The 27,373-nt window shown below is 31.7% G+C and overlaps 1 protein-coding gene and 1 pseudogene across 1 annotated transcript in view; one reads left to right on the top strand and one right to left on the bottom strand.

Annotated features, from left to right (window-relative positions):
• Window positions 1-4,269, bottom strand: part of LOC104728444 (transcription factor GLABRA 3-like) — a 5,409-nt gene extending 1,140 nt beyond the window's left edge. Inside the window, exons 1-6 of the mRNA XM_010447418.2 lie at window positions 4,035-4,269; window positions 3,754-3,888; window positions 3,189-3,470; window positions 896-992; window positions 725-796; window positions 1-276 (exon numbers count right to left, since the gene is read on the bottom strand). Coding sequence (XP_010445720.1) covers window positions 1-276; window positions 725-796; window positions 896-992; window positions 3,189-3,470; window positions 3,754-3,888; window positions 4,035-4,036 — 864 coding nt within the window. The 5' untranslated portion in view covers window positions 4,037-4,269. The remainder of the gene's footprint in view (window positions 277-724; window positions 797-895; window positions 993-3,188; window positions 3,471-3,753; window positions 3,889-4,034) is intronic.
• On the top strand, window positions 17,876-23,570 carry LOC104724498 (annotated as a pseudogene).

Genomic DNA, 27,373 nt, shown 5'->3' with positions numbered 1-27,373 from the left:
TCCTCCGGTGATTCTTTCGGTCATGAACGAATCATGATCTTCTGCTAGTTGCTCATATTCCGGATCGAAACCGTTGGTAGTTCTGCTCGGAGAAGCCGTCGGAAAAGGATCCGTGCCGAACATAGGCGCGTAAATCTCGTCGCCTAGAATATGTTGCTGATCGAGAACGTTGTCGATGTGATAATCGGATCTTGTTGGTAATATAGTAGCGTAAGGATCAGGGGCTTCAAGGAATGATGTCTTCACGCATTGTATTACGTTCATGTCTTCTGTAATCTACCAATGAAACACACCAAGAAAAGTTGTGTAAAATTTCAATTATAAAATTATAATTAAGTAAACATGACCTTAAGCATAAATTAGCAAACTACTATAAGCCATATTTAAGCCTATATTTAATTTATTTGGTTTTTGTTTCTAAACCATATGGTTATTACAGAAAAACAAAAAAGACTAGTTTTAAATAAGTTTTCTACTAATCGACTTCATAAACCATATAAAGTAGGATAAAACACAAAGACTTTAGACTTAACGTAAAACCCAAAAACAAAAAATCAATGATTTGTATTGACACATCATAATCACACCGTGGAAATCTTATACCGGTACGAGACTCCCAAAATGTTAAGCTTAATTATGTGTTTTGGGTGTATTATTCGATATCAAAATGCTTTGTGGTAAGTTTGTAATTAACATTCAAGGCAGAACATAAATATTGGCTTACATGTTCTGTGGTACCAATCTCAACGACTCCTCCAAGAAACGGGAAGCAAACCACTGTCTTAACTGAAGCACTCTAAACCAGCACCCACAAAAACACACAATCAAAAATGGTACTGATTTTAGCGTTTTCAATCAGTAACAAGTACGTTGGTACTACGGTACTAGCACTTACTTTTGCCAGAAGGGAGCGGCTAAAGACTTTACTATCCGCCATATGAGCGTTGCACAACCATATCGGTTCACCGTTCGCAAACGTCCTTCCAGGCATTCTACCAACAACCAAAAAAACCAGATTAATTAAAAAAAGACGTAATTGAATTCTATAAATAAATCTATCATTTTTCCATAATTTTCTTCCTAACAATTTTCACAACTGTCGAAAGATAGATGTGTCATGTGCGCAGGAAAAACCAAAATGATGGGAAAATATATTAATCTGAACTTTTTATGATGATTAACAGGACTAAACTGAACCAAACACGAATTTAAACCGAATAAAACAAAAGTTGTTTAGAATAGAGTTAAACATACTTAAATACACATGCTTAACTCTTTAAAATTAATCATGTGTTTAACTTCTTTGTTTTTCTTAATGACATACCGACCAAATCCAAACATTAAAATTTCAAACCAAACAAAAACTAAAATAGTGGTTCTAGTATATGTAATTTTTTTTTCGTCCCGCAAAACCCTGAAATCCTCCAACAAACCTAAACTGAACCATAAAAGTCGAAACACCTGGACCTACGAGTATATTAAAAGTGTGTTTTGTCATTGAACAATACTTGGGTTCACCCCTAAGGGTAAACCTTTTCATTCACCCCCTTATAAAATAAGAAAATAAAATCTGTATACATTATTATAAAATTAAAAACTTAAACCGTTTTTTAATAAACTCAAAACCTACATATAATTTCGTTCTACTTGTAAAATTTAAACCATAACCATCTCATTTGTGAACCTAAACCGACATATAATTTCGTTCTACTTGTAAAATCTAAACCCTAACCATCTCATTTATGAACCCAAACCGACATATAATTTCGTTCTAATTGTAAAATCTAAACCCTAACATCTCATTTGTGAACCCAAACCGACATATAATTTCATTCTACTTGTAAAATCTAAACCCTAACCAACTCATTTGTGAACCCAAACCGACATATAATTTCGTTTGAATTGTGAAATCTAAACCCTAACATCTCATTTGTGAACCCAAACCGACATATAATTTTGTTCTACTTGTAAAATCTAAACCCTAACCATCTCATTTGTGAACCCAAACCGACATATAATTTTGTTCTACTTGTAAAATCTAAACCCTAACCATCTCATTTGTGAACCCAAACCGACATATAATTTCGTTTGAATTGTGAAATCTAAACCCTAACATCTCATTTGTGAACCCAAACCGACATATAATTTTGTTCTACTTGTAAAATCTAAACCCTAACCATCTCATTTGTGAACCCAAACCGACATATAATTTTGTTCTACTTGTAAAATCTAAACCCTAACCATCTCATTTGTGAACCCAAACCGACATATAATTTTGTTCTACTTGTAAAATCTAAACCCTAACTATCTCATTTGTGAACCCAAACCGATATATAATGTCGTTCTAATTGTGAAATCTAAACCTTAACATCTCATTTGTGAACCCAAACCGACATATAATTTTGTTCTACTTGTAAAATCTAAACCCTAACCATCTCATTTGTGAACCCAAACCGACATATAATTTCGTTCTAATTGTGAAATCTAAACCTTAACATCTCATTTGTGAACCCAAACCGACATATAATTTTGTTCTACTTGTAAAATCTAAACCCTAACCATCTCATTTGTGAACCCAAACCGACATATAATTTCATTCTACTTGTAAAATCTAAACCCTAACCATCTCATTTATGAACCCAAACCGACATATAATTTCGCTCTAATTGTAAAATCTAAACCCTAACATCTCATTTGTGAATCCAAACCAACAAATAATTTCATTCTACTTGTAAAATCTAAACCCTAACCATCTCATTTGTGAATCCAAACCGACATATAATTTCATTCTAATTATAAAATCTAAACCCTAACCACCTCATTTGTAAACCCAAACCGACATATAATTTCGTTTTAATTGTAAAATCTAAACCCTAACCATTTTATTTGTAAACCCAAACCGACATGTAATTTTGTTCTAATTTTAAAAATCTAAACCAAGCCAATATTTAACTTTCCTTAATTAAAAATATACAGAATTTTTTTCCTTACTTTGTTTTCTTTTTAATTTAATTTGATTTATTTTTTAAATAAAATATAAGATAGAAGATTCTAATTGGTTGAGAGAAGAAGGGGTGAACCTAAACATTTTTGTTTGTCATTTTGTTTAAAAACTGGCAAAGATCAAATCCGAACACGACATATAATAAATGTCAATATATGTTGATGTAGGGAAAAGACGTGTTTACCCTTCACCGATGTTGAAGACGAATGACATACAAACCAAGAAGTACCACTCGGTGTCGGCGAGATCTTCCGGCGAGAGAGCGGCGGCGGAAGCTCTTCTAGTGACCTGAGATCCAGCGGCGGCGCCGGAGGAAGAAGATTCAGCTACGGAGAGAGACTCGTAAAGCTCGCTAAGCTGCTCGCTCCTCCTTAAACCAAGCTGATCAGCTTTGATCTCCGAAGCTTGAATCGTCTTCCTCGTTTTGATATCTCCATTGTAATATCCATCTCCCCATTCTAATACTCTTTTGAATCAAAACAAAAAAAAAACGAATCAGGAAAATAAAACAAAACTTTTTTTTTTTGGGGTTTTGATAAAACAGAACATTTTCTTGAACTAATCAAGAACTTCAAAAAGAGACAAAAAGAACAAAATTTTCAAGAGACCTAGAAATCTTTATAATAAAAAACAAAACCAGTTTTGAATTAAACCCATAAGTTTTATCTAATTTTGAAAAAATATTTTCATCAATATATGTTAAAATTCTCCAACTTATAGTTTTGGAGGAATATGATTATGAAACTTACCCAGACTGAGAAGAAGAGACAGACCAAAAGATACCATAACTCCATTGAATGCTTCGAACTGAAACTGCGAGATGTTTCTTCAGATTCTCTGGCACACTTGTTCTGTTTTGTCCAGTAGCCATTGTTTCTTCATCCCTAGATCCCCATGAAACCACACACAAAAAGATAAAATAAAGAAAACAAAACAAAATCAGACTTTCTTTTTTGTCTTGGTTTAGAAATGAATAAGATACTTATTAAATTGATAGCCTAACAGAGAAAGAAAAGAAACTGATCTTTACATTTTTTTTTTGAAGTATCAAAGAGGAAACGAATTGGATTTTATTGTGTTTGTCATTTACATGAAACAGTTTCCGTTTTCGCCGGCAAAAGACAACAAACGTACAGAGAAATGTTTGAGGTTTTTTCTTTTTCTTTGGTCACTCCATACTTTCTTTTTTTTAATATTGTTTTGAATATTACTTTTGTTGTTGTTTGAGCTTGAACTCGAAAGATTAGAAGAACTGTCTACGAGACTCCGAATCCATTTTTTTTTTTCCTTATATCATCTTAGGTGTGTACAGAACAAAACACAGACATTTATGACAAAATAAAAAATATTAATGATTTATGAGAAAAAAGGAACAAAATAGAAGAAAATAACCAAAACGGTAAGTATCGATCTTGAAGTTGATTGATTGTTCCTCTTTTTAGCTACAAGTTGTTAGATTAGTTCCTCGTTTGGGAAAAACATTTTTTTTTTGTTATAGAAAATAAAGTAAAATGATAATTGTTGGGGTCATTCCTAGATTTCGAATAGAATTGATAGACATATATATACCTAGCTAGTACGTACTCTGCCCAAACATCTCAACAATCTACCAAATAAGCATTTTTCGGCAGGAGACATACAAATAAGTTTTCATGTTGTTTGAAAATGACTAGCTATACTCTCTCATCAATCGAAACATGTTTCCAGCCGCCCCTCCGGAAGTTGTTCACCCAGCTTTTCTCAAAAATAAATTGTTTCTTTGACTTCATAATTTTTAAAATAATGTTGACAAGAATGGGCTTGTTAGCATGAGCATACCATCTCAATGTAATTTACTTCAAAATGCCAAGATTATACGGCCTGCTGGTTAGTTAGTATGGTGACTATAATTTCATAAAGTGTTGAATATAGTACTAATAAATAGCAAACCACAACTGAGTTTTCTACTATTTGAGTGATCAAAAATGTTGTATTCCTTTTCTTTTTCTTTTGTGTGTCTCAATTACTAAATGCATAAAGTTTGTTATTGTCGGTGAGTAATATCGTGTTATAAATTTTGTACACAAAACGAGAGCAAGTATCATCGTCATGTCTTAAATCAGAGCATATGATTAGAAAATAACACAAACACAATTGTCAAACCAACTGCTTTTTACTAGGTGTCAAAGCAATCGATAATTAGTAGTAAAAATAAAAAAGTATTAGGAAGAAAGAAAAAATTAAAATATACTGTATAAGAACAGTCTTAACTAAAATTGGGAAACACAAAGAAAGACACGAAATTAATGTTTTGCCTCGAGGAATTCCCCCGATACAGACAGAGGCAATCTTAATTTTTGCAATCACATCGTTAAAATCTGTTAACATTTGTTTTTTATTTTAATACAATGTTATTTTCTACTTTGATTCTCCCTAGTCCCTATAGTCATATATTTTATATAATAAGATTTGAATTTCTTTAATATTGAAAACCAAATTTTAAATATTTATGCAACTACATTTTTAAAAAAGTTAATGAAACCCTGCTAAATGGACCAATAGTTTCTTTTTCTGACATCTAGAAAAGAGAGAGACGTTGACGTTAAAAACATTAAAAATATATACACGTTTGGTTCCCTACAAAATCAAAATATTTTTTTAGAACAGTAGTTTACGGCATATCACATGGTATATATGAGATATATATATATATATTTTTTTAATATATGATAACTTCATATTACACTAGTTTCGACAATAAATATATTATCCATTAATATATATATATATATATATATTAATATATATATATATATATTAATATATATAACAATTATTAAGACCGTGGACTGCTTATTATTATTGCTTTAGGGCATATCAAATTATCGCTTATTGTTTTACCATTTGTGAATATGTACACGACAATATATAATAAATTTAAGACTCATTCTAATTTATTTGCTACTATAACAGTTGTGATTTGGGAAAATAAGTAGTATATACATTATTTTGACATTGACGGCACAGTGAAATAATGTTGAAAACCTGGCCACTAAAATCATAAATTTTGGGCATATACGAGAAGATGAGATTGAATGCTATGGTATCTGACAATGGAAGCATGACACTGATTTACTATTAACTGGTCTCTATCCTCTCTTATATGTTTAGTATTCAACATTGTTTTATAAAGTGACATTGTCTACTACTCCTCTAGGCATCTAAACGTCTGAAAGGCGGCCACCCATTTGACATTTCGATTTTCTAACCAAAAGCAATCACAAAGTTGAACAACGAAATAATTTGTTTTTTCTATGTTAATTGATGATTTTTATATGCAAAATAATTTTATGTCATTTCATTTCTTTATAATAATAAATTAGTGAAAGAAGGAGAAAAAATAACAAAAAAGCATATGCAATATATATATATATACTTTAATTTGAAGAAGTACTAAAAACAATACTACAAAAGATCACATATATATATATATATATACAAAAAGATCACACATATATATATATACCAGTCTCTTATTATTCATATAAATAAGGTTCTTCTAGAACATCCGAATAGCGTTTAACAAATTTTTAGAATTTACTATTTGGTAACATCTCTATATCCTCGTGATTGTATCAAATTGTAAACCTAATACACATGTTAATCATATAAGTAAATGCAGCATATGCTGATATGCATAGCTGAAAAATGGCATTTTAATTTGGATATACTAATTAAATTGATTTAACAGGGAAGCACATATAAATGGATCAGTGGTTCCACCTCATTAATTAGTTTTTTTCACCGGATTATTGACTTAATATAATTATAATCTTTCAGAATGTGAGTCCAAGGTCATTGGACCAATCAACAAAATAATAGAAGTTATCCAAACCAAATCAAGAAAAATGACTGATTATTTCATTTGGTCGAAGTAATCTTTGTTAGTGGAAGTCAAACAATGTAAATATAAGTTTTATTTTGTTTTATTTTACGATTTGATTTAAATATCATAGAGGATATTAGGAGGTAGAGAATCACATGAATTTGGATGGGAATTCAAAAAATTATGCTTGATTACCATTTTTATACTTATTGGTTTGATGAGACAATTAATAAAGAAGAAACCAAGAGTCATTATTGTCACTGAATATGTTAATTAAGCCTTCAACTGTATTAAAAAAACTTGTCATTTCCCTAAATTGTCATTAATACTTGTTGCATCTCCATGAGAATCATAATGAACATTAGACCTTAATTATTTAATTGTATTATTAACCCCCTGTCCTCTTTTGTTTTTATCCTGCTTTTTAAGCATTATTTTACTTAGACGATCTAGTAGTAAACTAAAATTTAGATACCTATGTTTATCTACCATTTGCACCTATTTAAATATTGCATATAAGTTTATACAAAATAATATTCGTATATGTATCCTTCTCTCGGCATTGTTTTGTTTTTCTTATTTTTAACAATCATGTTGGGAAGATCGATCCTCCCCCACTTATTTTTTTCTAATTTTTTTTATAGATAACAGTTTATAGTACTGGTCTATACTTCCGCTCCAATTTTATTGTCATACAAATTTCAAATGATGTCCACAATTCAAAGCAAAAATCCAGCGGTCAGTTGAACAACTTAACGTTCTGATTAACTTTTCTGTTTTAGGCTTTTAGCTAATGTTTTAGCAGATTTTTGGCTAATTTCGTGCTATACGTAAATTTGTTTCCCTTTGAAGTATTTGAATCAAATCAGTTCTTGACAGAAAAATGACAATCACTTTGTTGTATAACACCACATGCATATATAAAAACAAAATTGAACTACTTCTCGTTTGAGTCTATTTGTTTTGAATGGTGTAATAACATGCATGCTAATCATTTTTGTATAACTAATGAAAAAATATAAATAACAATATATTAAAGTTATATTTTGTTTGTGATCATTTGTATATTGCATATTATTTAGAAAAAATTACTTAGATGTTATTAAAAAGTTGGTTTATTTCTGATATGAATACATTTTCTAAAAATTGCTTAGATATTTAGTGCTCTGAATGTAATTACAATTTAATCTTTGAAATTATTTTTTCGATTTTAATTAAAAATAATAATAAAAAATACACATCAGTAAATTAAAATACACGTCATCTTCCATAATCCACGTCACAACCCGAAAAAAATTAACAGCTGAGTTATAGTATTTACGAGAAAACGAAAGGTCTCGTCGAAATCTGAGTTATAATGTTTTGTGGCTGAGTTATCACAAAAAATAATCTGAAAGCAAACAGTTGATTTATATTACTTGACGGCTGAGTTATAGTATTTACGAGAAAACGAAAGGTCTCGTTGATTTATATGATGGCTGAGTTATAATGCTTTGTGGCTGAGTTATCACAAGGAATAATCTGAAAGCGGAAAACGAAAGGTCTCGTCGATTAATATGACGGCTGAGTTATAATGCTTGACGTCTGACTTATTGCACAAAATACAACAAATGTATTACAATAATACTATATCAGACAAGTTTTCGCATTGTGCCCAACTTGTTTACATCGAGAACATGCGTTTAGCTCATGGCTTAACGCGTTCAATCCGTAGTCATCAAAAACAAGATTCACAAGCTTGTCGTGCATTGTTTCCGCATCTATCTGCACAACTCTACACCCTCTATCGTCAGTGTTAAATACATATTTGTGTTTTTTTACCCAATTACCAGAAACAACAATTAATGGAACTGGATCCATGAAAGAAAATGAAGAAGAATGAGGAAAATTAATAAGAATGAGTGTAATTAAGAAGTGAAGAACAAGGAGAAAAAGAAGGGAAAAACAAGGTGAAAAACACTTTTTAACCAGTTGAAGAACAAGAGTTGAAGGAACGACGTTTCGTATTTCCGGAGAAGATGATGACATGGAATGCTGACATGGATGATGCGTCCGAAGTGGCAAGTCAGCCACCAAATGAACATGTAAATCAACCTAATTAAATCAGTCATCAAACAAAGTTATAACTCAACCGCAACATGAATAATATTACAGTAATTAAAAAGCAAACAAATGGCTGCCAAATTCAGCCGCTTAATGTCATAACTCAACTGAAAATTTGTAACTCAGCCGTATCGTTAAATAAGTCAGCCATAACTGAATGATATTCTAGTAATTAATCTTTTGCTACTAAGTCAGTCGTAAAATGACCGAGTTTTACGATAATTCAGCTCATGGCGGCTGAGTTATAAAACTTAACCATAACTCAGCCATAACCACATCTCATAAGTCAGCCGTTGTTCATAACTCAGCCAGATTTAGAATGATAATTCAGCCGTGTCGTAGTGATAACTCAGCCAAAAATTTTACAACTCAACCATCGGATTATAACTCAGTCATAAGGGCACTTAAGTTATGGCATAACTCAACCAGATTTCATTAAGCCAGCTGTAACGCTTGGCTGAGTTATGCTCTAAGTCAGCTGTCCGCTCTTACTCAAATGTTTTTTCCATAAATCAGCCGCAACATACCATAACTCAGCCGTCATTACCTCTATAACGCGTTACGTCTGAGTTATTTAATACACGTCAGCGATTTCTGACGTGGCATCTGACATGGCAATGACATTTTTGTAATTATGTTTTTTCCTGTAACATAAAACAAGGACACGTTGGGTATTTTGAAAATACCCGAAATATCCTAGTAATAAAAAAAAATTGTTGATTCTGGTAATATAACCTATTTGGAGTACATCTGAGTAAATCTCCCTATTATTTATCACTGATTAAATTGTGTTTTTTTTGTCGTCTGATAAAACAAAATGACCATAGTATTGCCGTACAAAAAACATAAACTAAAACCAAGACAGAAAGATAAAAACAAAAACACAAAAAACACTTGAAATGAAACCGAGAAGGCTCTCCAAGCACTAGAGGATCAAAACGATCTTATTCCAACACCAATACCCTTACACATCTGCAGCGAGAAGATCCATAAGCCATAAAGGTCCTCCTAAAGCCAAATAGAACCGTAGTCTTCCATCCCGTGTCACACTCTTTGTAATAGATAACGCCACTTTATTTGCGGAAACCACCATTGCTTGGCACTCCCATGATACAAATCCAGCTAAGATATGATGAATATCACCTAAAAGAACACAAAACCGGGGCCAACCATGGGGTCAATTAATAGCCTCCACCACCATAGGACTATCAATAGAGACTACCACCCTCTCAATGTGCAGGTTTTGTAACGCTTCCAACGTACACAAAATACATTGTAAACCCGCTCTCACAGCCGAATCTGTTTGACAAAAACCTTCTCTAGCATGGTACACCACTTGCCCCTGCACATCTCTGACTAACAACGCACCTCCAAACATAGAAGAACTATTAATCCAAGAAAGAGCGACATTACACTTTAAGCTTCCTGGCAATGGTTTACACCAAGCTGAGTCCATGTTGTCAAGCGTCTGCTGCGCCTCTCGCTAGAGCAGGGCATTTTGTTGTGCTTTCATAACCATCTCTCTCACATCACCTTGTTTTTCTTGGAAAATAAAATTGTTTCTGTATTTCCACACTGCCCACAACACCAAGGAATAACCAACCTTGTCTCTTCAGGGAGCAAAGGATCATGGATAACTATGTAAAAATGCTCCCAATTCTTCTCTATATCATTCTCAGGGAAACCGTCCAATGGTGGAGGGATGTTAGCCAACACAAAAGCTTGGCGAGCTACATGACAACCAAACAGTGTGTGCCCAATTGTCTCAACCTGACAACCACAAATATACACTTAGACCTTGTGAAGCCAAACGATCTGAGACCGCCAAAGCTCCTGACAACATCCTCCACATAAACGTTTTAATTTTTTGCACCATTTTTAATCTGCATACCTTAGCTTTAAGCTCATTTGTTTTCTTTAACACCACCAGCATCGTCACATGTACTGTGGGAAGAGAACACACAAGCCAATAACCTCTCTTAACCGAATATGCTCTTGATTGCGAATTTGGCCAAATGAAACGGTCTACTTGGTCCCCATCTAACTTCATTGCTAAAATAGTCCTCGCATCCTTCGGAGGGAACAACTCCTTCACTTTAGCCGCATTCCACTGACCCCCAACTAGATCCCTCAGATCAACCACTTTCAGATTCACATAAAAAAATGTTTGAAATCTGTAAGGTGCTCGAGGATGGATCTCATGAATCCACTTACCCTGCTATACCAAGGTATCACACCCATTACCCACCACCTTAAGCAGCGCTTTCTTTAGAAGATCACGACCATGTAGAATACTCCTCCACGCATATGAAGGTCTTGATCCAGTACCACACTCTAAAATTGATTTAGTTTGAAAGTAACAACCTTTATAGAAACACGCAATCAAGGAAACAACATTATTTAGCATTCGCCAAAACTTCTTTGCTAGTAACGCTTGGTTAAAGTCACGTAAGTAAATTGTGTTTAGATTAATAATAAATTAAGTTTTAGCTTTTTTAANTGGCAATGGTTTACACCAAGCTGAGTCCATGTTGTCAAGCGTCTGCTGCGCCTCTCGCTAGAGCAGGGCATTTTGTTGTGCTTTCATAACCATCTCTCTCACATCACCTTGTTTTTCTTGGAAAATAAAATTGTTTCTGTATTTCCACACTGCCCACAACACCAAGGAATAACCAACCTTGTCTCTTCAGGGAGCAAAGGATCATGGATAACTATGTAAAAATGCTCCCAATTCTTCTCTATATCATTCTCAGGGAAACCGTCCAATGGTGGAGGGATGTTAGCCAACACAAAAGCTTGGCGAGCTACATGACAACCAAACAGTGTGTGCCCAATTGTCTCAACCTGACAACCACAAATATACACTTAGACCTTGTGAAGCCAAACGATCTGAGACCGCCAAAGCTCCTGACAACATCCTCCACATAAACGTTTTAATTTTTTGCACCATTTTTAATCTGCATACCTTAGCTTTAAGCTCATTTGTTTTCTTTAACACCACCAGCATCGTCACATGTACTGTGGGAAGAGAACACACAAGCCAATAACCTCTCTTAACCGAATATGCTCTTGATTGCGAATTTGGCCAAATGAAACGGTCTACTTGGTCCCCATCTAACTTCATTGCTAAAATAGTCCTCGCATCCTTCGGAGGGAACAACTCCTTCACTTTAGCCGCATTCCACTGACCCCCAACTAGATCCCTCAGATCAACCACTTTCAGATTCACATAAAAAAATGTTTGAAATCTGTAAGGTGCTCGAGGATGGATCTCATGAATCCACTTACCCTGCTATACCAAGGTATCACACCCATTACCCACCACCTTAAGCAGCGCTTTCTTTAGAAGATCACGACCATGTAGAATACTCCTCCACGCATATGAAGGTCTTGATCCAGTACCACACTCTAAAATTGATTTAGTTTGAAAGTAACAACCTTTATAGAAACACGCAATCAAGGAAACAACATTATTTAGCATTCGCCAAAACTTCTTTGCTAGTAACGCTTGGTTAAAGTCACGTAAGTAAATTGTGTTTAGATTAATAATAAATTAAGTTTTAGCTTTTTTAAATTGTATGTAATTAAGAGTGTTAAATATCTTTTATTTTGATAAAAAATATTGTAGTAAATAATGTTAAGCTAATACCTAATCAGTTTTGCTTTTGTTTTTGTTTTATGAGAACGACATGTTAGATAACAAAAAATTATATATATGTTCCTCAACTTCTTTAACTCAATGACATGCATATGCATTAGTCTTTTTTTTTGAACAAAGCAAATAACATGCATTAGTCAAATGTCATGTTTTCTATTGCTACCATCCCAATCAACATAGAATTAGTAATATGGTATAGAAGTATAAAATGAAGTAATATCGAGAGATGGACATATAAAATATAAACTTATACTCAGAGAGACTCGCAAAGTAAAATATTGAATGGAACAGTCCACAGTTTTCATGGTCCACTAATTTAATTAGCATTAATAACTGTGTCAGGTCGAGCCAATCTCAATTATTTGGTTCATCAAATAGCACTAGTTATAACTTATAACTATAAAAATGTACATTCAATGTATAAAGTAAGTATACAAAATAGATTCAAAAACATAATGTCCTTATATCTTCTATAAATAAAAAAAATAAAAAAATAGGAAAAAAGTGGAAAGATGAGAAAAAGTGTCTACCTCCAACTATTAAGACATCAAATCTACAACTGTCTATATTTTATTGGTTAGATAAATTAAAGAATAAATAAATAATTAAATTAAATTAAAATATTATTAATTAATTCTTTTGATACACCAAATGGAGGTATAACCAATGGACTTGCCCTTACCAAAATTAGATTTTTTATAACATGTAATTCATTTAAGATACTCAATCCTAACGAATTAAACTATTTATGAAATTTGAAATTATTTAGTTTCCAATGTGCCAATTTATGAATTTAAATTTACATTGATTAAGTTTTCATTTTCTATTTTTCTTTTCTTTTAAACTAGCTATTTCATTTTGGATTTTGGCTCTTTAATACATATTTCAAATTTTCAATCGGTTTACTTCTTTTTTTTTTGGGTATTCTCTCTTTTCGATTTTGTTTAGCCGTTTAGGATCATGGGGATGATTAGATGATTTGGTTGTTATATAAGAAAATGAAACCAATCCAACATTTCTACGTTAAATTTTTGGATTAGCTTCTCGACCAAATTTGGTTTTTTTTTTCGGTACGTACATATGTTCAGGTATAACTAGTGGGTGGACATATATTCTTTCGACGCATGGTATTTTAGATTACTTGTATTCTACAAAATCTAAATGAATTGTCTCTTTTAGTTGAAAAGCAAAATAGTTGTCTCCTCGCCGATATACGTATTTTTCACGTATATATATATATATATATATATGTGTGTGTGTGCATGGATTGGAGATAATGCATGTCATTGTCTCATTCAATTGACTTTGTCCCTCATATTATACGTACTCAAACACTCTTACGCGTAGATCATATTGTGTCTATATATACAATACACACATGTTTAAGTTAGGTGGCTAGGAGGAGTCTGTGATTCCCCTTTGAGTTTAATTTACTTATTACAATTAAATTCAAACCATGGTACAACTTTTAAAGTTATTTTTCTTGTATATTATAAATCGAGTTCGAGTGTATTATTTTGCTCTTATGATACTATCGTTTATTAGTTATTACTTACTCACGAATGATGAAATTATATCCATTCTTTTTCGTTTTTTTTTCTCAATCTTTTGATATTTTTTTCCACATCTCTAATTTGATTATTGTGAAAGTTTGTTCTGTAAATTTACATAACAATGGAGCCCTAACTAATATTTTCACGTTTTAGGGAATAAAAAGAATATTTGGAGTTTTTTTTCACTAATGTTAATATTTATATTATTTTTAGAATTGTGATAACGATTACAAAATAAATAAAGAAGATAGAAAAACTGAACAATATAACTAAAAAATTACAAAACAACATAAAACAGCACAATAAAGTTTAAACGAAAACAAGCAACGAAGGACCTAAAATTAAAAATGTTAGTTTCAAACAGTGAAACTCGAACATTTACGTGATTGCTTCAAGTCTAAAGAATTCAAATCCTCATCGTTGTTGTGACGAATAACGGAATAAAAGCCTATCCAAGACCATTCCTCAAACTCGAGCCCTCATTGCTTTAAGTTGTAGTTATGAGTAATTTATCTTCTTTAATTTGAGGGATTATGTTCCATTTAAAACCATCAGTTTAGTTTTTAGAATTTAGATGAAGACGAAGACTTTGTTCATAAAAAAACAAAAAAGATGACGATGAAGAAAGCTCTATTTCTTCTACCAAAAAAGAAAGCTCTATTTTTTTTCGTTTTGACAAATTGACTTGCGTTACAGCATACGCCACGTGCTTGGTAATAAAAGAATCTGAGTTATGTCTTATTCTTATTACTTATACTCTCTCTTTTAAAAACCCCGCCTAACATCGATTACGCCTCGCAAAATTATTAAATCCACCCTCTACTCGATTAATAACTAATTTCTACCTATCATCGATTATTCAATTATACGTATCTAATTTGATTATAACCTGTTTAATACGGTTACTTTCCGCTTAATTTTGTATATAATGATTATTTTTAGAGCCAAATATAAATCAAATATGTACTTTTTGTTATTTAGACATTTAAATTAAAAGTTTATGATGTTTTACTATAACTAATGTACAAACTTTTAATGAAAATTATGAATTTTCTTTTAAAATTACATTTTAAAGACAAAACTATAATTTTATATTTTATTTGATATTTTTATTTTAACATAAACAAAATTATACTTATATTTAATAGTACATATTTTTATTTTATTAATAATTTGATAAAATAATTCTAAAATTAGTTCCCGATTAATTTTTATTTAATTTTTGATTTTTTCGTTAAATGCTCAACACTAGATCTATCCCAACCGCCCAACTAGCGCTTAACGGTTTTAAAAAAAGGGCTTATACTATTTAGTAGTTTAGTACTAGTATTGTTATTATATTTCGTAATTAATGCGAAAGCACATTCTTTCACTTATTTCAACATTAATATATAATCATATTTATATATTTATAGAACTATTTTACTCCACCACTCTTTCCCACGATCTGTGGATGGTCTGCGTGGCGCCACGCATGAACTTTTATAAACAAAAATATGAAAACTTGAAAAAAAAAATACTTGAAGATTTCATAAATACTAACAAATTCACTGAAAAAAACAGCTAACAATCTCTGAATTTACATCAAATATTAAATGAGATCAGTGTCTATAGTTATACTAACAGTTTCTGAAGGGAATATGTAAATTAGTAGTATTCTATTTTTGCTTACAGAAAAAAGTTATACAGTCTAACTGAGGAATAATTACGAAATATTCTTTAGTTATACAGTCTAAGGAACAATTAACGTAAGAAAAACTTAAAGCTGTTGGTTGTGAATTACAATGATAATAGTTGCAGTTCTTTTGACATAAATTAGTTTTGTTTGAAACTAATGATTGTTTATTCTGCACTCAGTGTCGCTCATCAGAGCATATTTTTGTTCAACTTTCTTAAACCAAAAAAAAAAAATGTTGGATATGTAATGTATCTTCAAGCCAAAAACTAGAAAACGGTATATATATATTTTTTTTCTTTTCGTTACTGTGTTTTTAGCCTAAGACTTATAGCCTTCATTATTAAGTTACATAGGGTCTCAACCACTAGAATCAATTACTGGTACGTAGAACAGTGTATCCTATAACCATTTTTCATTTTTGTTGTGTATAAAGTGCCATAATTCGTTTACAAATGAACTTCGTATTAATCTTTCTCTTTTGCTCCTTTGTGGCAACAACAACATGAATTACGAACGGAAACTCGAAAATGAATCTCTTAGTTGTTTAATGAACTCTTGATAGACATAAACAACCATAATTACTTTGGTTGTTTAAAAGAAACTCAATGCCACATGGGCCTTTAGCTCGTAAACGTGTAAATTTTGTTTACCGATTAATAATATTTGGGCTCATTACTCTCCTTGAGAATTCTCTCTCTCTCTTTTTTTCTTCACGGTTTTTTTTTCGCCTTTCAATACCGTCCGTAGTTTTTAATTTTAACTTCAATCAAAATGCCACAAAGTCACAAACACAAAGCAGGAATGTCTTTGTAGGACTACTAGGGCCAAACCGGAAACATATTTGCTTAAAGCAAACTCAAACGTAAAATATAATTTCCATTTATTTTTAGTTTCCAGTATTTTTTTGGTGTTTGTTTTCTAAATATATATAAAAAAAAAGAAACTAAAAGGATCGTAAACGTTTCCCGCAATTAGCCTTTTTCATTTCCAATTTCTTGTTTTTTTCTTGATTACCAAAAAAAAAACAGAAACAAAAACTGGACATTTTGAATTATTTTCCGGCAAAAGATCAACCGTCAAAATTTCTCTCTTGAATTTCTTCGAGACCATTCAACAATATCGTTGGCATTTCAAGAAGTCTCTCTCAAGGTTTCTAATCACGCCTCTATGAAAATTTGATATCCAATTTTGGTGAATTTGATATCCAATTTTTGTCGATTTGTTCACCGTTTATTGTATTTTTGCCTGTAAATTAGATTTCCTTCAAAAACATTATTGCCTCCGTTTTCACAAATTTCTTTTAATGTTTTACGTTTTGTTTTCTTTATAAATTGATGATGTTTGTTTCTAGTCAAGTTTGCTATATATTTTCAAACAAACCTATATAAAATAACTATCATTAGTTCTAAAAAACTTTTGGTCATTTGAATGCTTTTCGTACGAGTAAGAAAAAAATACTCTACAACCCAATATATTTATAAAACATTGGAAACATTATATCTCTAGCGTTTGGATTTCCCAACAAGATTTATAAATTTTGTGTTTGAATCAGTATAGTTAGCTTATTACAGCTCAGTTTTGTATGTTTTTCCATCATGTAGCAGCTATATTTTAAAATCTTATCGTACAAAAGGTTTGGGCTCATGAAGTGATGCACTTGCTTTTACATGTACAGAAATGAAAAATCGAATCGAAGAAGGATCCGGGATGATTAGTGTTTATGGACGATCAGATGGATCAAGCAGCATTCTGTCATTTAATGGATCAGAAAGTCGTCAAAGTTTAGATCAAACTAAGCAAGGCAAATGTTCTTTTACTGTCTTCTTTGATGTTTTGTCCTCTACTTTGCATGCATTTGACGATGGAAGTTTTAAAATATTCATCTCTTTGTTCTTAACCATTAGTTTTAATTTGGCTTCTAGGTCATCAAAGTTTAGTAGAGTGGTTGAATGAGAAACTTCCTTATTTAAATTTACGATGGGAGGCTTCAGAGGAAGAATTGAGAGCATGTTTGATGGATGGTACTGTCTTGCGCAATCTCTTAAATCAGCTTAGTCCCGGTTCAAATCGAATGGTACTTGATTTTGAGTACATAATTTTTTCTTTTTATTTTCTATTTTTCAATCATCTGGTTATGTGATTTGGTTTTACTCTCTTTGGACTGATCCTGCCAGGGAGGTAGCTTTGAGCCTGGTTCTGTAAATATTGAGCGGTTTTTGGCAGCTATGGATGAAATGGCATTGCCCAGATTTGAGGTTTTAGACTTAGAACAGGTTTGTTCTATTTATTTATATAATTTGTTCTTTTTTTTTCTGCTTAAAAATTTAATGCATCAAAAGGAATAATTTGCTAAAGTGGTTTTTGGATTGCCACATTTAATTTAATAAATTGATATAATTCAGACACATTGATAAATTGATTAATAAACACTAAATATTTTCTCTGTATTTGGTAAATTTTGTGTACTTTCTTAAATCAGAAATTTGGATATCTATGCAGGGGGATATGATTCCAGTTTTACAGTCTCTTAAGGCGCTTAAAGCTAGTTTCTCTGATGATAAGAATACACTTTGTGCAAGAAGAAGATGGAGTTTGCCTGAGGACCATTCAAAGGGAGTTGATAGTAACTTTAATGATGGATCACTGTTTAAGGAAGCATCTGAGATCGACATACCTCATGCTCAAATTTTGGACTTACTAAAATCAAATAGTCTACAAGTAAAATGTTATAACATCATTTTTAGTTAATATCTCGTTTCAACTTTGATGATTCAAGTTTCATTTCCATAAACCTTCGACTTTATATTCATAATACGTTTTCCTTTCTCTTGGTAGAATACTTCTACTCGGTCGTTGTTTGATATGCTCGATAAGCTTCTTGATGAGAGCCCGCAGAAGATGAATGTGTCTCATGTAAGAAAGGATTTTGCAATCTTAGTTCAAGAAACTTTTTTTCTTTCTCAGTCTTCATTTATGTTTGCATTCTTTGTTCTTCAGGCTTTTGTATCTATCTTGAGAGGCATCGTGCAAGTTGTGGAACAACGGATCTCAAATCAAGCTGAAAATTTAAAGAACGTACGATTATTAATTCACGTTTTTTTTGGTTGCCGTTTATACATTATCATACTTATTGACACAATTAAATATATGTTATGGTGCAGCAAAATATACTCTTTAGGGTCCGTGAGGAAAAATATAGATCAAGAATAAATGTATTAGAAACTTTGGCATCTGGAACGGCAGATGGGAATGAGGTACTAATTATCAATTTCTGTTGCAAATATCTTTTCATCTTGCTGCCATTTTTGTCAAAATTTTCGAAGTTTTTTACTATGTTATTTGTGCTCTATACTTAGCTACTGTCAGAGGATGAAGATGTCCTGCAGCTGAAAAAGGAAAAAGAGCGTAGTGACGCTGAACTTTCTAAGTTGAAGAAAGAACTTGAAATTGTGAAAGAGACACAAGAAAAACAATATTTGGAACTAAAATTAAATGCTAAAAAAGCTAGAGTTGAGTTGGAGAAGCAATTAAAGGATTCGGAGTTACGTGTAGTAGAAGCAAAAGAACTTGAGGAGTTATGTGAAACAAAAACTAAAAGATGGGAGAAGAAAGAACAAACATACAAGAGCTTTATAAACCACCAGACAGAGGCTTTGCAGGTTAATTGACTTTATTGATAGTTTTGTAAACATGATAAGCTCAGAAGCTCTTAATGATACTATCATCGAGTTGTGTGAGCTCTGCAGGAATTGAAAGCTACTTCTATCTCTTTAAAACGTGAAGTCCTAAAGACAGGAGAGAACTACTTCCAGGATCTAAATTACTATGGTAAGATTGATCGTTGTGTAATCCATTATTAAAGAACTAAATTCTTATGTTTATGTTTTTTTTTAGTGCTTTTTTTTTTATATATTCGATCAACTAAATTTGGCTTTAGTGGTTTTGAACTTTTGATTTTGTAATTTGAATTTACCTCTTAGGTATACAGCTAAGAGGAGTGGCTCATGCAGCAAAAAATTACCAGATAGTCATTGAAGAGAATCGGAGGCTTTACAATGAAGTGCAAGAATTAAAAGGTATAAATTGTGAAATCGTTTTTTGGCGCCAAACTATCAAAACGATTTTGATAAAGTTTTTTGAACCATAAAGTTCTAATTTCATTGCGTTTAAATTATATAATTATGCAAAAATATTGTTATACTAACCTATACCTAGAAGATCCAGTTGTTTGTTATTTAAATTTATTTATTTTAAAAATATTATTTTACAATTTAGATATCATAAAGCTCAAGTGCTTGCAATTAAAACTTAGTTTTTTGAAAAGTATAACTGATGATTATTTCATTGAAAAGTATATTCTAATTATTTGATTAGTAAATTAATTTGATCATTAACAAGGGGAAAAATAGTCAATTAAAACATTCACACATCATTTTGATAGAAATTAATTTCATATATTTTTGCAAACCAACAAACCAAAAAATAACATCCCGAAAATGGAATAACCAGTTAAGACCATCTAGCTAAAACTTTTGTTTTTTTTGTGTTACTTGCATAAAGGAAATATTAGAGTGTATTGCCGGATAAGACCATTCCTTCAAGGGCAAAACAAGAAACAAACGTCAATAGAGTACACAGGTGAGAACGGTGAACTGGTGGTTGCAAATCCCTTAAAGCAAGGCAAAGATACACATAGGTTATTTAAATTCAACAAAGTCTTCGGCCCTGCATCAACTCAAGGTTTAATCTCTTCCATTTTTTTTTCATATATGAAAAAATATATATAGTTTACTACGACTTGTCTGAATCTCTCTATCTGCAGAAGAAGTTTTCTTAGATACTCGACCGTTAATTCGATCCATTCTTGATGGCTACAATGTGTGTATATTTGCTTACGGTCAGACAGGTTCTGGAAAGACTTATACAATGGTAAGCAACATGACTAGTTTCGTTCTTTATATGTTTAGGTTTGTACGTTAAGGTTTCATTAATTTCCAATGTTGACCATTTATCAACCAAATTAGTGAATTGACTCATATTTATTATATACTACTTTAGGTCACATCTGATTTTAGATGTTGGCTTCCTAGCTAATTAATATGTGATCCTAGATATTAGTATTTCTACTTTGTTTACACAGATTGGACCAAGCATATCTTCAGAAGAAGATTGGGGTGTTAACTATCGAGCTCTGAATGACTTGTTCCACTTAACTCAAAGTAGACAAGAATCAGTGATATATGAAGTTGGTGTTCAAATGGTTGAGATTTACAATGAGCAAGTTCGTGACTTACTTTCTGAGGATAGTCCTAATAAAAGATATCCTTCTCTAATATTTATTATTTATTATTTTACTTTTTTGAATAACTAAGAGTATTTGGCCTAGATCCGTATATCCTCTCATCCTCGAGACTATAATATTTTAATGGTTTTCTCCCAAATGCCACCCGAACCGGCGGCCCCTAGGTTAATGTATCTAATATTTGATATTTTGGTGATATCATTTTCTTATGTTTACAAACGTAAACTTTCCTTAACTTGCATACACACTTGGGATTTGGAATACTGCTTTACCAAATGGCCTCGCAGTTCCTGATGCAAGCATGCATTCTGTAAATTCAACTGAAGATGTTCTTGAACTGATGAATATTGGGTTGAGGAATAGAGCTATTGGTGCCACAACCCTTAATGAAAAGAGCAGTAGATCTCACAGGTATGAACAAACTTTTCGTGATTTAACATGTCATCTAGATTTAATTAAGCTAACACATTGGTTTTTGTCCTATTCTTTTCTTGCAGTGTTCTTTCTGTTCATGTACGCGGTGTTGATATCAAAACCGAATCTATCTTGCGTGGTAGTTTGCATCTGGTTGATCTTGCCGGAAGTGAGAGAGTTGGTCGCTCTGAAGTAACGGGAGAGAGACTCAAAGAAGCTCAACATATAAATAAATCATTGTCTGCTCTTGGAGATGTTATATTCGCTCTAGCACATAAGAACCCTCATGTACCTTATAGAAACAGCAAGCTAACACAAGTCCTCCAGAATTCTTTAGGTACTATATAATATGCTCTGGCTTTTCTTAAGTTATTATTATTCGACATTGGTGTTTCCTTGCTTCATTACTCCATTGTTATTTTTTTAGGAGGGCAAGCAAAAACCCTTATGTTTGTACAGATTAATCCTGATCAAGATTCATATGCTGAGACCGTAAGTACTTTGAAATTTGCGGAAAGAGTTTCTGGTGTCGAGCTAGGTGCAGCTAGAAGCTATAAGGAGGGACGAGATGTTAGACATCTCATGGAACAGGTACATTAATATTCATGTTGGGGCTTAAACATCAATTCCTATACCCTCAAGAAACAGTTTTTTGAAAAAGTGAAGTAAATGAAATAAACAAATTTGTTATTCAAAAAAAAAAAAGAAATAAACAAATTTGTAGTGGTTTCACCTAATGTGAAATACATAAGTCCACTTAGTTTTCTTACAATTCTCTCTAAGAAATTAAACTCCACAACCTAAGAACTTCTTCATGTCAATGCTTCATTGAGGATGGAGAGATGTATTTCTCTTTATCAAAAAGAGAATGTATTTCTAATTTAATAATCTTTGAATCTTTACATTGCATGTAGGTATCGAACTTAAAAGATATGATTGCCAAGAAAGACGAAGAACTTCAGAAGTTTCAGAGTATAAAGAGTATCCCAAACCGTGGACTAAGCAAACTAAAAATTGGCTCTCCTCCTAGAAGACATTCTTTAGGAGGAGCTTTAACAAATTCTCCAAGAAGAAGACAAGGATCTGGTCTACTTGGAAGAACAACTTCAGATTCAGCAGATGAACGTCGACATCGAAATGAATCCCGGTCATCGTCTAAGTTTTCTGGTGGGGCTAAAGACAATAATATATTTGAGGATATTGAACTCTTAGGCCTTGAAGATTCAGATAATGAGGAAAGGTTGAGTGATATCTCTGATAGTTGTCTTTCAATGGGAACAGAAACTGATGGCTCAATTGGTAGCGGTGCAATGGAGTTAACTCTCTTCCCTGAAACCTCAGATCCTCCTAAAATGTCTGAACAATCTGAACAAAATGACAAGTGAGTATAGTTTATAACCTATTTTCAAATAAGATTTAAATTGTGCTTAGTGTTCATTGTTTGTATACTAATTGCAGAGCTAATGTTGAAGCATCAAAGCCACTTAAGCATACACCAAAACCAGACCAGACCAGACCTTCTCGTTTGTCGATTTCCACCTCCTCGTCCAAGACATTAACAAGTACTCTCACTATCAACTCTTTGAATACCTTATTTGTCCTTAAACCAAAGCTTCTTGGATCTACTTTGTAGAACAAACAAAGATTATATAAAATTTTGTTCAACGTCAGAAGCTTATTGCTTACGGGATCATAAGGTGTTTCTCTTTTGATCTCAGGTTCCAAAAGACCAATCACCGGCTCATCCTCAGTAAAACCTCTTAACAGAAAGAGATGAAGATTATTTTTTTCCAACGCCCTCAAGCTTCGTTTTCTTATACACACCACGTAACCTTGTTTAATTTGTGTATCAGAAAATCGAAAGTAAGTAAATCTTGGTTTGAAAAATGCTTGTGATTATGTCTTTGGTGCTCTTACAAGATGAATCTAACAACCTTCACGGGGACACAAATGTGTAACATATGTTAGTATCAAACAGTGGCAGAGCTACGAATTCAATTCATCAGGGTCAAAATATAATTTAAGAGGTCAATTGTGTTATTAATTTTTTTTATAGGGGTTAATTTTGCTATTTTATCAGGGTCAATTTGATTTTTTCCTAAAAATTCAACTAAATTTAAAATTTCACCAGGGTCAATGGACCCACATGCTTCTACCCTAGCTCCGCCCATGGTATCAAAATTATTATTTTCATTGTCTCTATAATGTTACCATTCTGGATAAGATTTCCCATTAATTATGTGTACACTTCCTAGAAGCTTTGGTGTTTTCTTTTGTTAGAGCAGTTTTTAGATAGACAAGATTACTATATGAAGAGTATATTAAATTACGTAAATCATTGATATACTTACCATTTAGACTCCAGTGATATTACAACAAATGCAATTAATGGTCATTAATTAAGTATGTTTTACGTGCACATGCGGTTAAATAGCTGTGCAATTAGTATACAAACAATGAACATTAAGCACAATTTAGCTCTTATATAAAAATCTTATTATATAAAGTTTGATGTCAAAGTTACTTATTAACAAGATCGTGACACGTGTCAATCTTATCATTCAGATGTTGACACATGTCAATTATAAATTTATGAAAATTTTAGAAAATAAAAATATAAGAATTCAAAACCTACCATAAAAAAGTTTTCTCTAAAATTAAAATAAAGAAAAGAAAACCTAATTTTATTTAAAATCTTGTAAAGAAAAAAAACCTTTGTAAACTTCCAAATGTAAAACAAAACTATCAACAGTTTTAAAAATATTAAAAGGCAATTATAAGAAAATTATAAAATTGAAACAACTTTAAAATTTAAAAAAGATCATTACAAGGAAATTATATATATATATATATCATAAAATTTGAAATTATAATATAGTTTATTTATTTTAATTTTAAGTTGCTAATTTTACAAGAAAAAGAGTACTTTTTATATAAGATAAAAAATGATTGTAAAAATATACAATTAATTACTGTTTCTAAAAAAATGTAAATACTCACCTTTACATAAAGAAAAAGATGGTTGAAGTAAAAAAACAAAATAGATCGTCTCATATTTTTTTTCACCAATCAAATAATTTATCCAAAAAGACTGCTATTGTAATATTTAAGATAGGAGTATGTAATATTAACGTATGCGTTTTTTAACTATAAAAATGTTAAAGCGAAGAGACATATAATAGATTATTTAATGTGTTCATAACAATAATTTGTTGGTAGTAGTAAAGATTAAAGAGTATATTTTAACAGTAAAATATATTTGTGCGTACAAATGTACAAATACACTTTTAGTGGTAATGTATATAGTAGATTTGTAAATGGATGTACATTAGTATATTATAGCAAAAAAAATAACAATTTTCTATAACTAAAAGTTTATCTCTTTACTTTTATACATTGTTTTTACTTATGAAAATAATTAAATATATATTTTTTGTTAAATTTAATTTTATTTTAATAACTTTGAATTTATCTACAACTATTTTCTTTAACTAAAAGTGTATCTATTAACTCTTTTTTTTTCAATCAAACAATAAATTAAAAGGATATTCCTTGGTTAGTTGTCCAAGATGGAGAGAAGGGGTTTACAAAAAACTTTAGAGATAAGAGAACGCGAAGCACGGACAAGACAATCTGCCTTCGTATTTGACGCACGCGGGATCTAAGAGATATAGAATAGTGGGAAGAACTCCAGCGAGCTAAAACTCATCGACCAGGTTGGAAAAGGACGACCAATCTTCAGGGACTGCACAATAGTGAGTAACTCAGCAAAATCATCTTGAAATGTTGACAAGCGATCCCTGCAGCACGTATCCGCTCCTTGACCCGACAACAATGCTTCTAACTCCGAATGTAGGGGAGGGGCTCTGTCTTAGACACTTGGCCCCCAACAACAAGGCTCACTCCTCACAACACAACACCACCAGCCCAATCCTGAATGCACATTGATTGCTTTCCAAGAACCATTAATCTGACAACCAGGTGAAGAAACCTGGACATCCGAAGACGGAGATGGAGCTGGCATGACCGCCGTAAAAGAGAGCGCCTCTTCCCAAGCTAACTTATCGCCTAAAGCCTTGAGCAATTATATCATTTTCCTCGATCTCTAAACTTTGAAAATCTTTTTTATTTATGGCCTTCCATATTGCCCATAAATTCCATGGCAATTGAAGAAGTTGATCAGGATCATCCTGTTGAGAGGCATCCCTGAAAAAAAAAAAATCTTAATTAGAGTACACCGACTCATATCGAAAACCCTCTGACGAGACCAGAGTCGGAGATAAATCCCAAACTTCACACGAGCGAAGGCATTCAAAGAAAACATGATTAATAGTCTCAACCAAAGAGTCGCACCATTTACACCAAATATCACATTGGACATGTATCAATCTATTTTTATAGATAGTTTTTACTTACTAAAAATATTTATTTTATATTCTTTGTTAAATTTAATTTTATTTTAAAAACTCTAAACCCGCACATCGGGCGGATCCTAATCTAGTAGGTTATAAAATTGAAGTAATTATATTAACTACAACTAGATTTTAAGCTGCAGTATACCGCGGGACAATTTTTTTAAAAATAATAACATTTTATTTTTTTTGGTATTTTTATATTTAGTTTATTTTGTTTAATTAAATAATAATTTTGTTTGGATTATCAATTATTAGAACAATAATAGAGGAAATAAATACATAAATATGTAATTTATAAGCTATCGTCAGATTAAGTCACAATTTTACCAATGATTTAATTATTTTACAAAATTTTAGTTAAATTACTCTGATTTAATATGTCTAATATTCTTATATTAGTGGTATTGACCAAATAATTCAAAGAAGATTTAACCCGTGTTTCAAAACCGAATTAATAATATTTTATATTTATACTAATGTTAATTCAAACCGTCATGTTAATAACATGTCTCGCTATATAACAACAAACCATCATATTAGTGGTTTAACCCATGTTTCAAAACCGTCATATTAGTGCTTTTGGTTGTGTGTTGTGTTTTGTTTGTGAAGTTGATATTTATACATGGAAAATGCTTGATGAGCAAGGAGTTTACGATCCGTAGCAATAAAAGAGAGATTTTAGTGTTTTCCTATTTGAGTTGATAACATTATCGCATAATAATATTCAGTTTCTTAACACGGTATATATTATATTAAATTTTTTTCTTGATGCTAAAGTTAAATATACCCAATTATTGAGTTTCTAAAGTTGGGTTCTCGTTTTTATGAACTTTATTAATGTTATAATAATTAATTATTGCGATTGTAATCATTTGTTACTCAAACTCGGTTGTGTCATTTAAATTTAAAAGATCATACAGTCTCTAAAAATCTATAAAAATAGGTTTGGAGATTTTTATGGGATAAAAAAATTTAATGATTAGAGTTGTTTTTGGAAAAATTTAATGCACTTGTTTCACTATAACGAAATCGCACTATAACAACTTTAAACGAAATACAATCTTCCAAAAAATGATTCGACAACCACATTAACAGGGACATGCACACAGACAATTAAACAGGAAACATTATAACATCAAAGTCAAAGCTAAACTTTATTTTTTGCCCCTTCAACACGCAATCTTATTATAGAACCTTATTAAATGCAAAAACCGAAGCTGTCAGAGTCATTCCCCACAATATTTCATTGTTTCCTGAAAAAGAAATACAAACATTACAATATAATCAATATTGCACTTATAGATTAAAATCTTGTAATTGTTATTCGCAAGCTCTAAAAGGAAACTTCAAACACAAAAAAAAAAAAAAAAGTTCACTGTTA

The sequence above is a fragment of the Camelina sativa genome, chromosome 11 (assembly GCF_000633955.1).
Source record: "Camelina sativa cultivar DH55 chromosome 11, Cs, whole genome shotgun sequence".
Lineage (NCBI taxonomy): Eukaryota > Viridiplantae > Streptophyta > Magnoliopsida > Brassicales > Brassicaceae > Camelina > Camelina sativa.
This window is presented reverse-complemented; position numbering and strand designations above follow the sequence as displayed.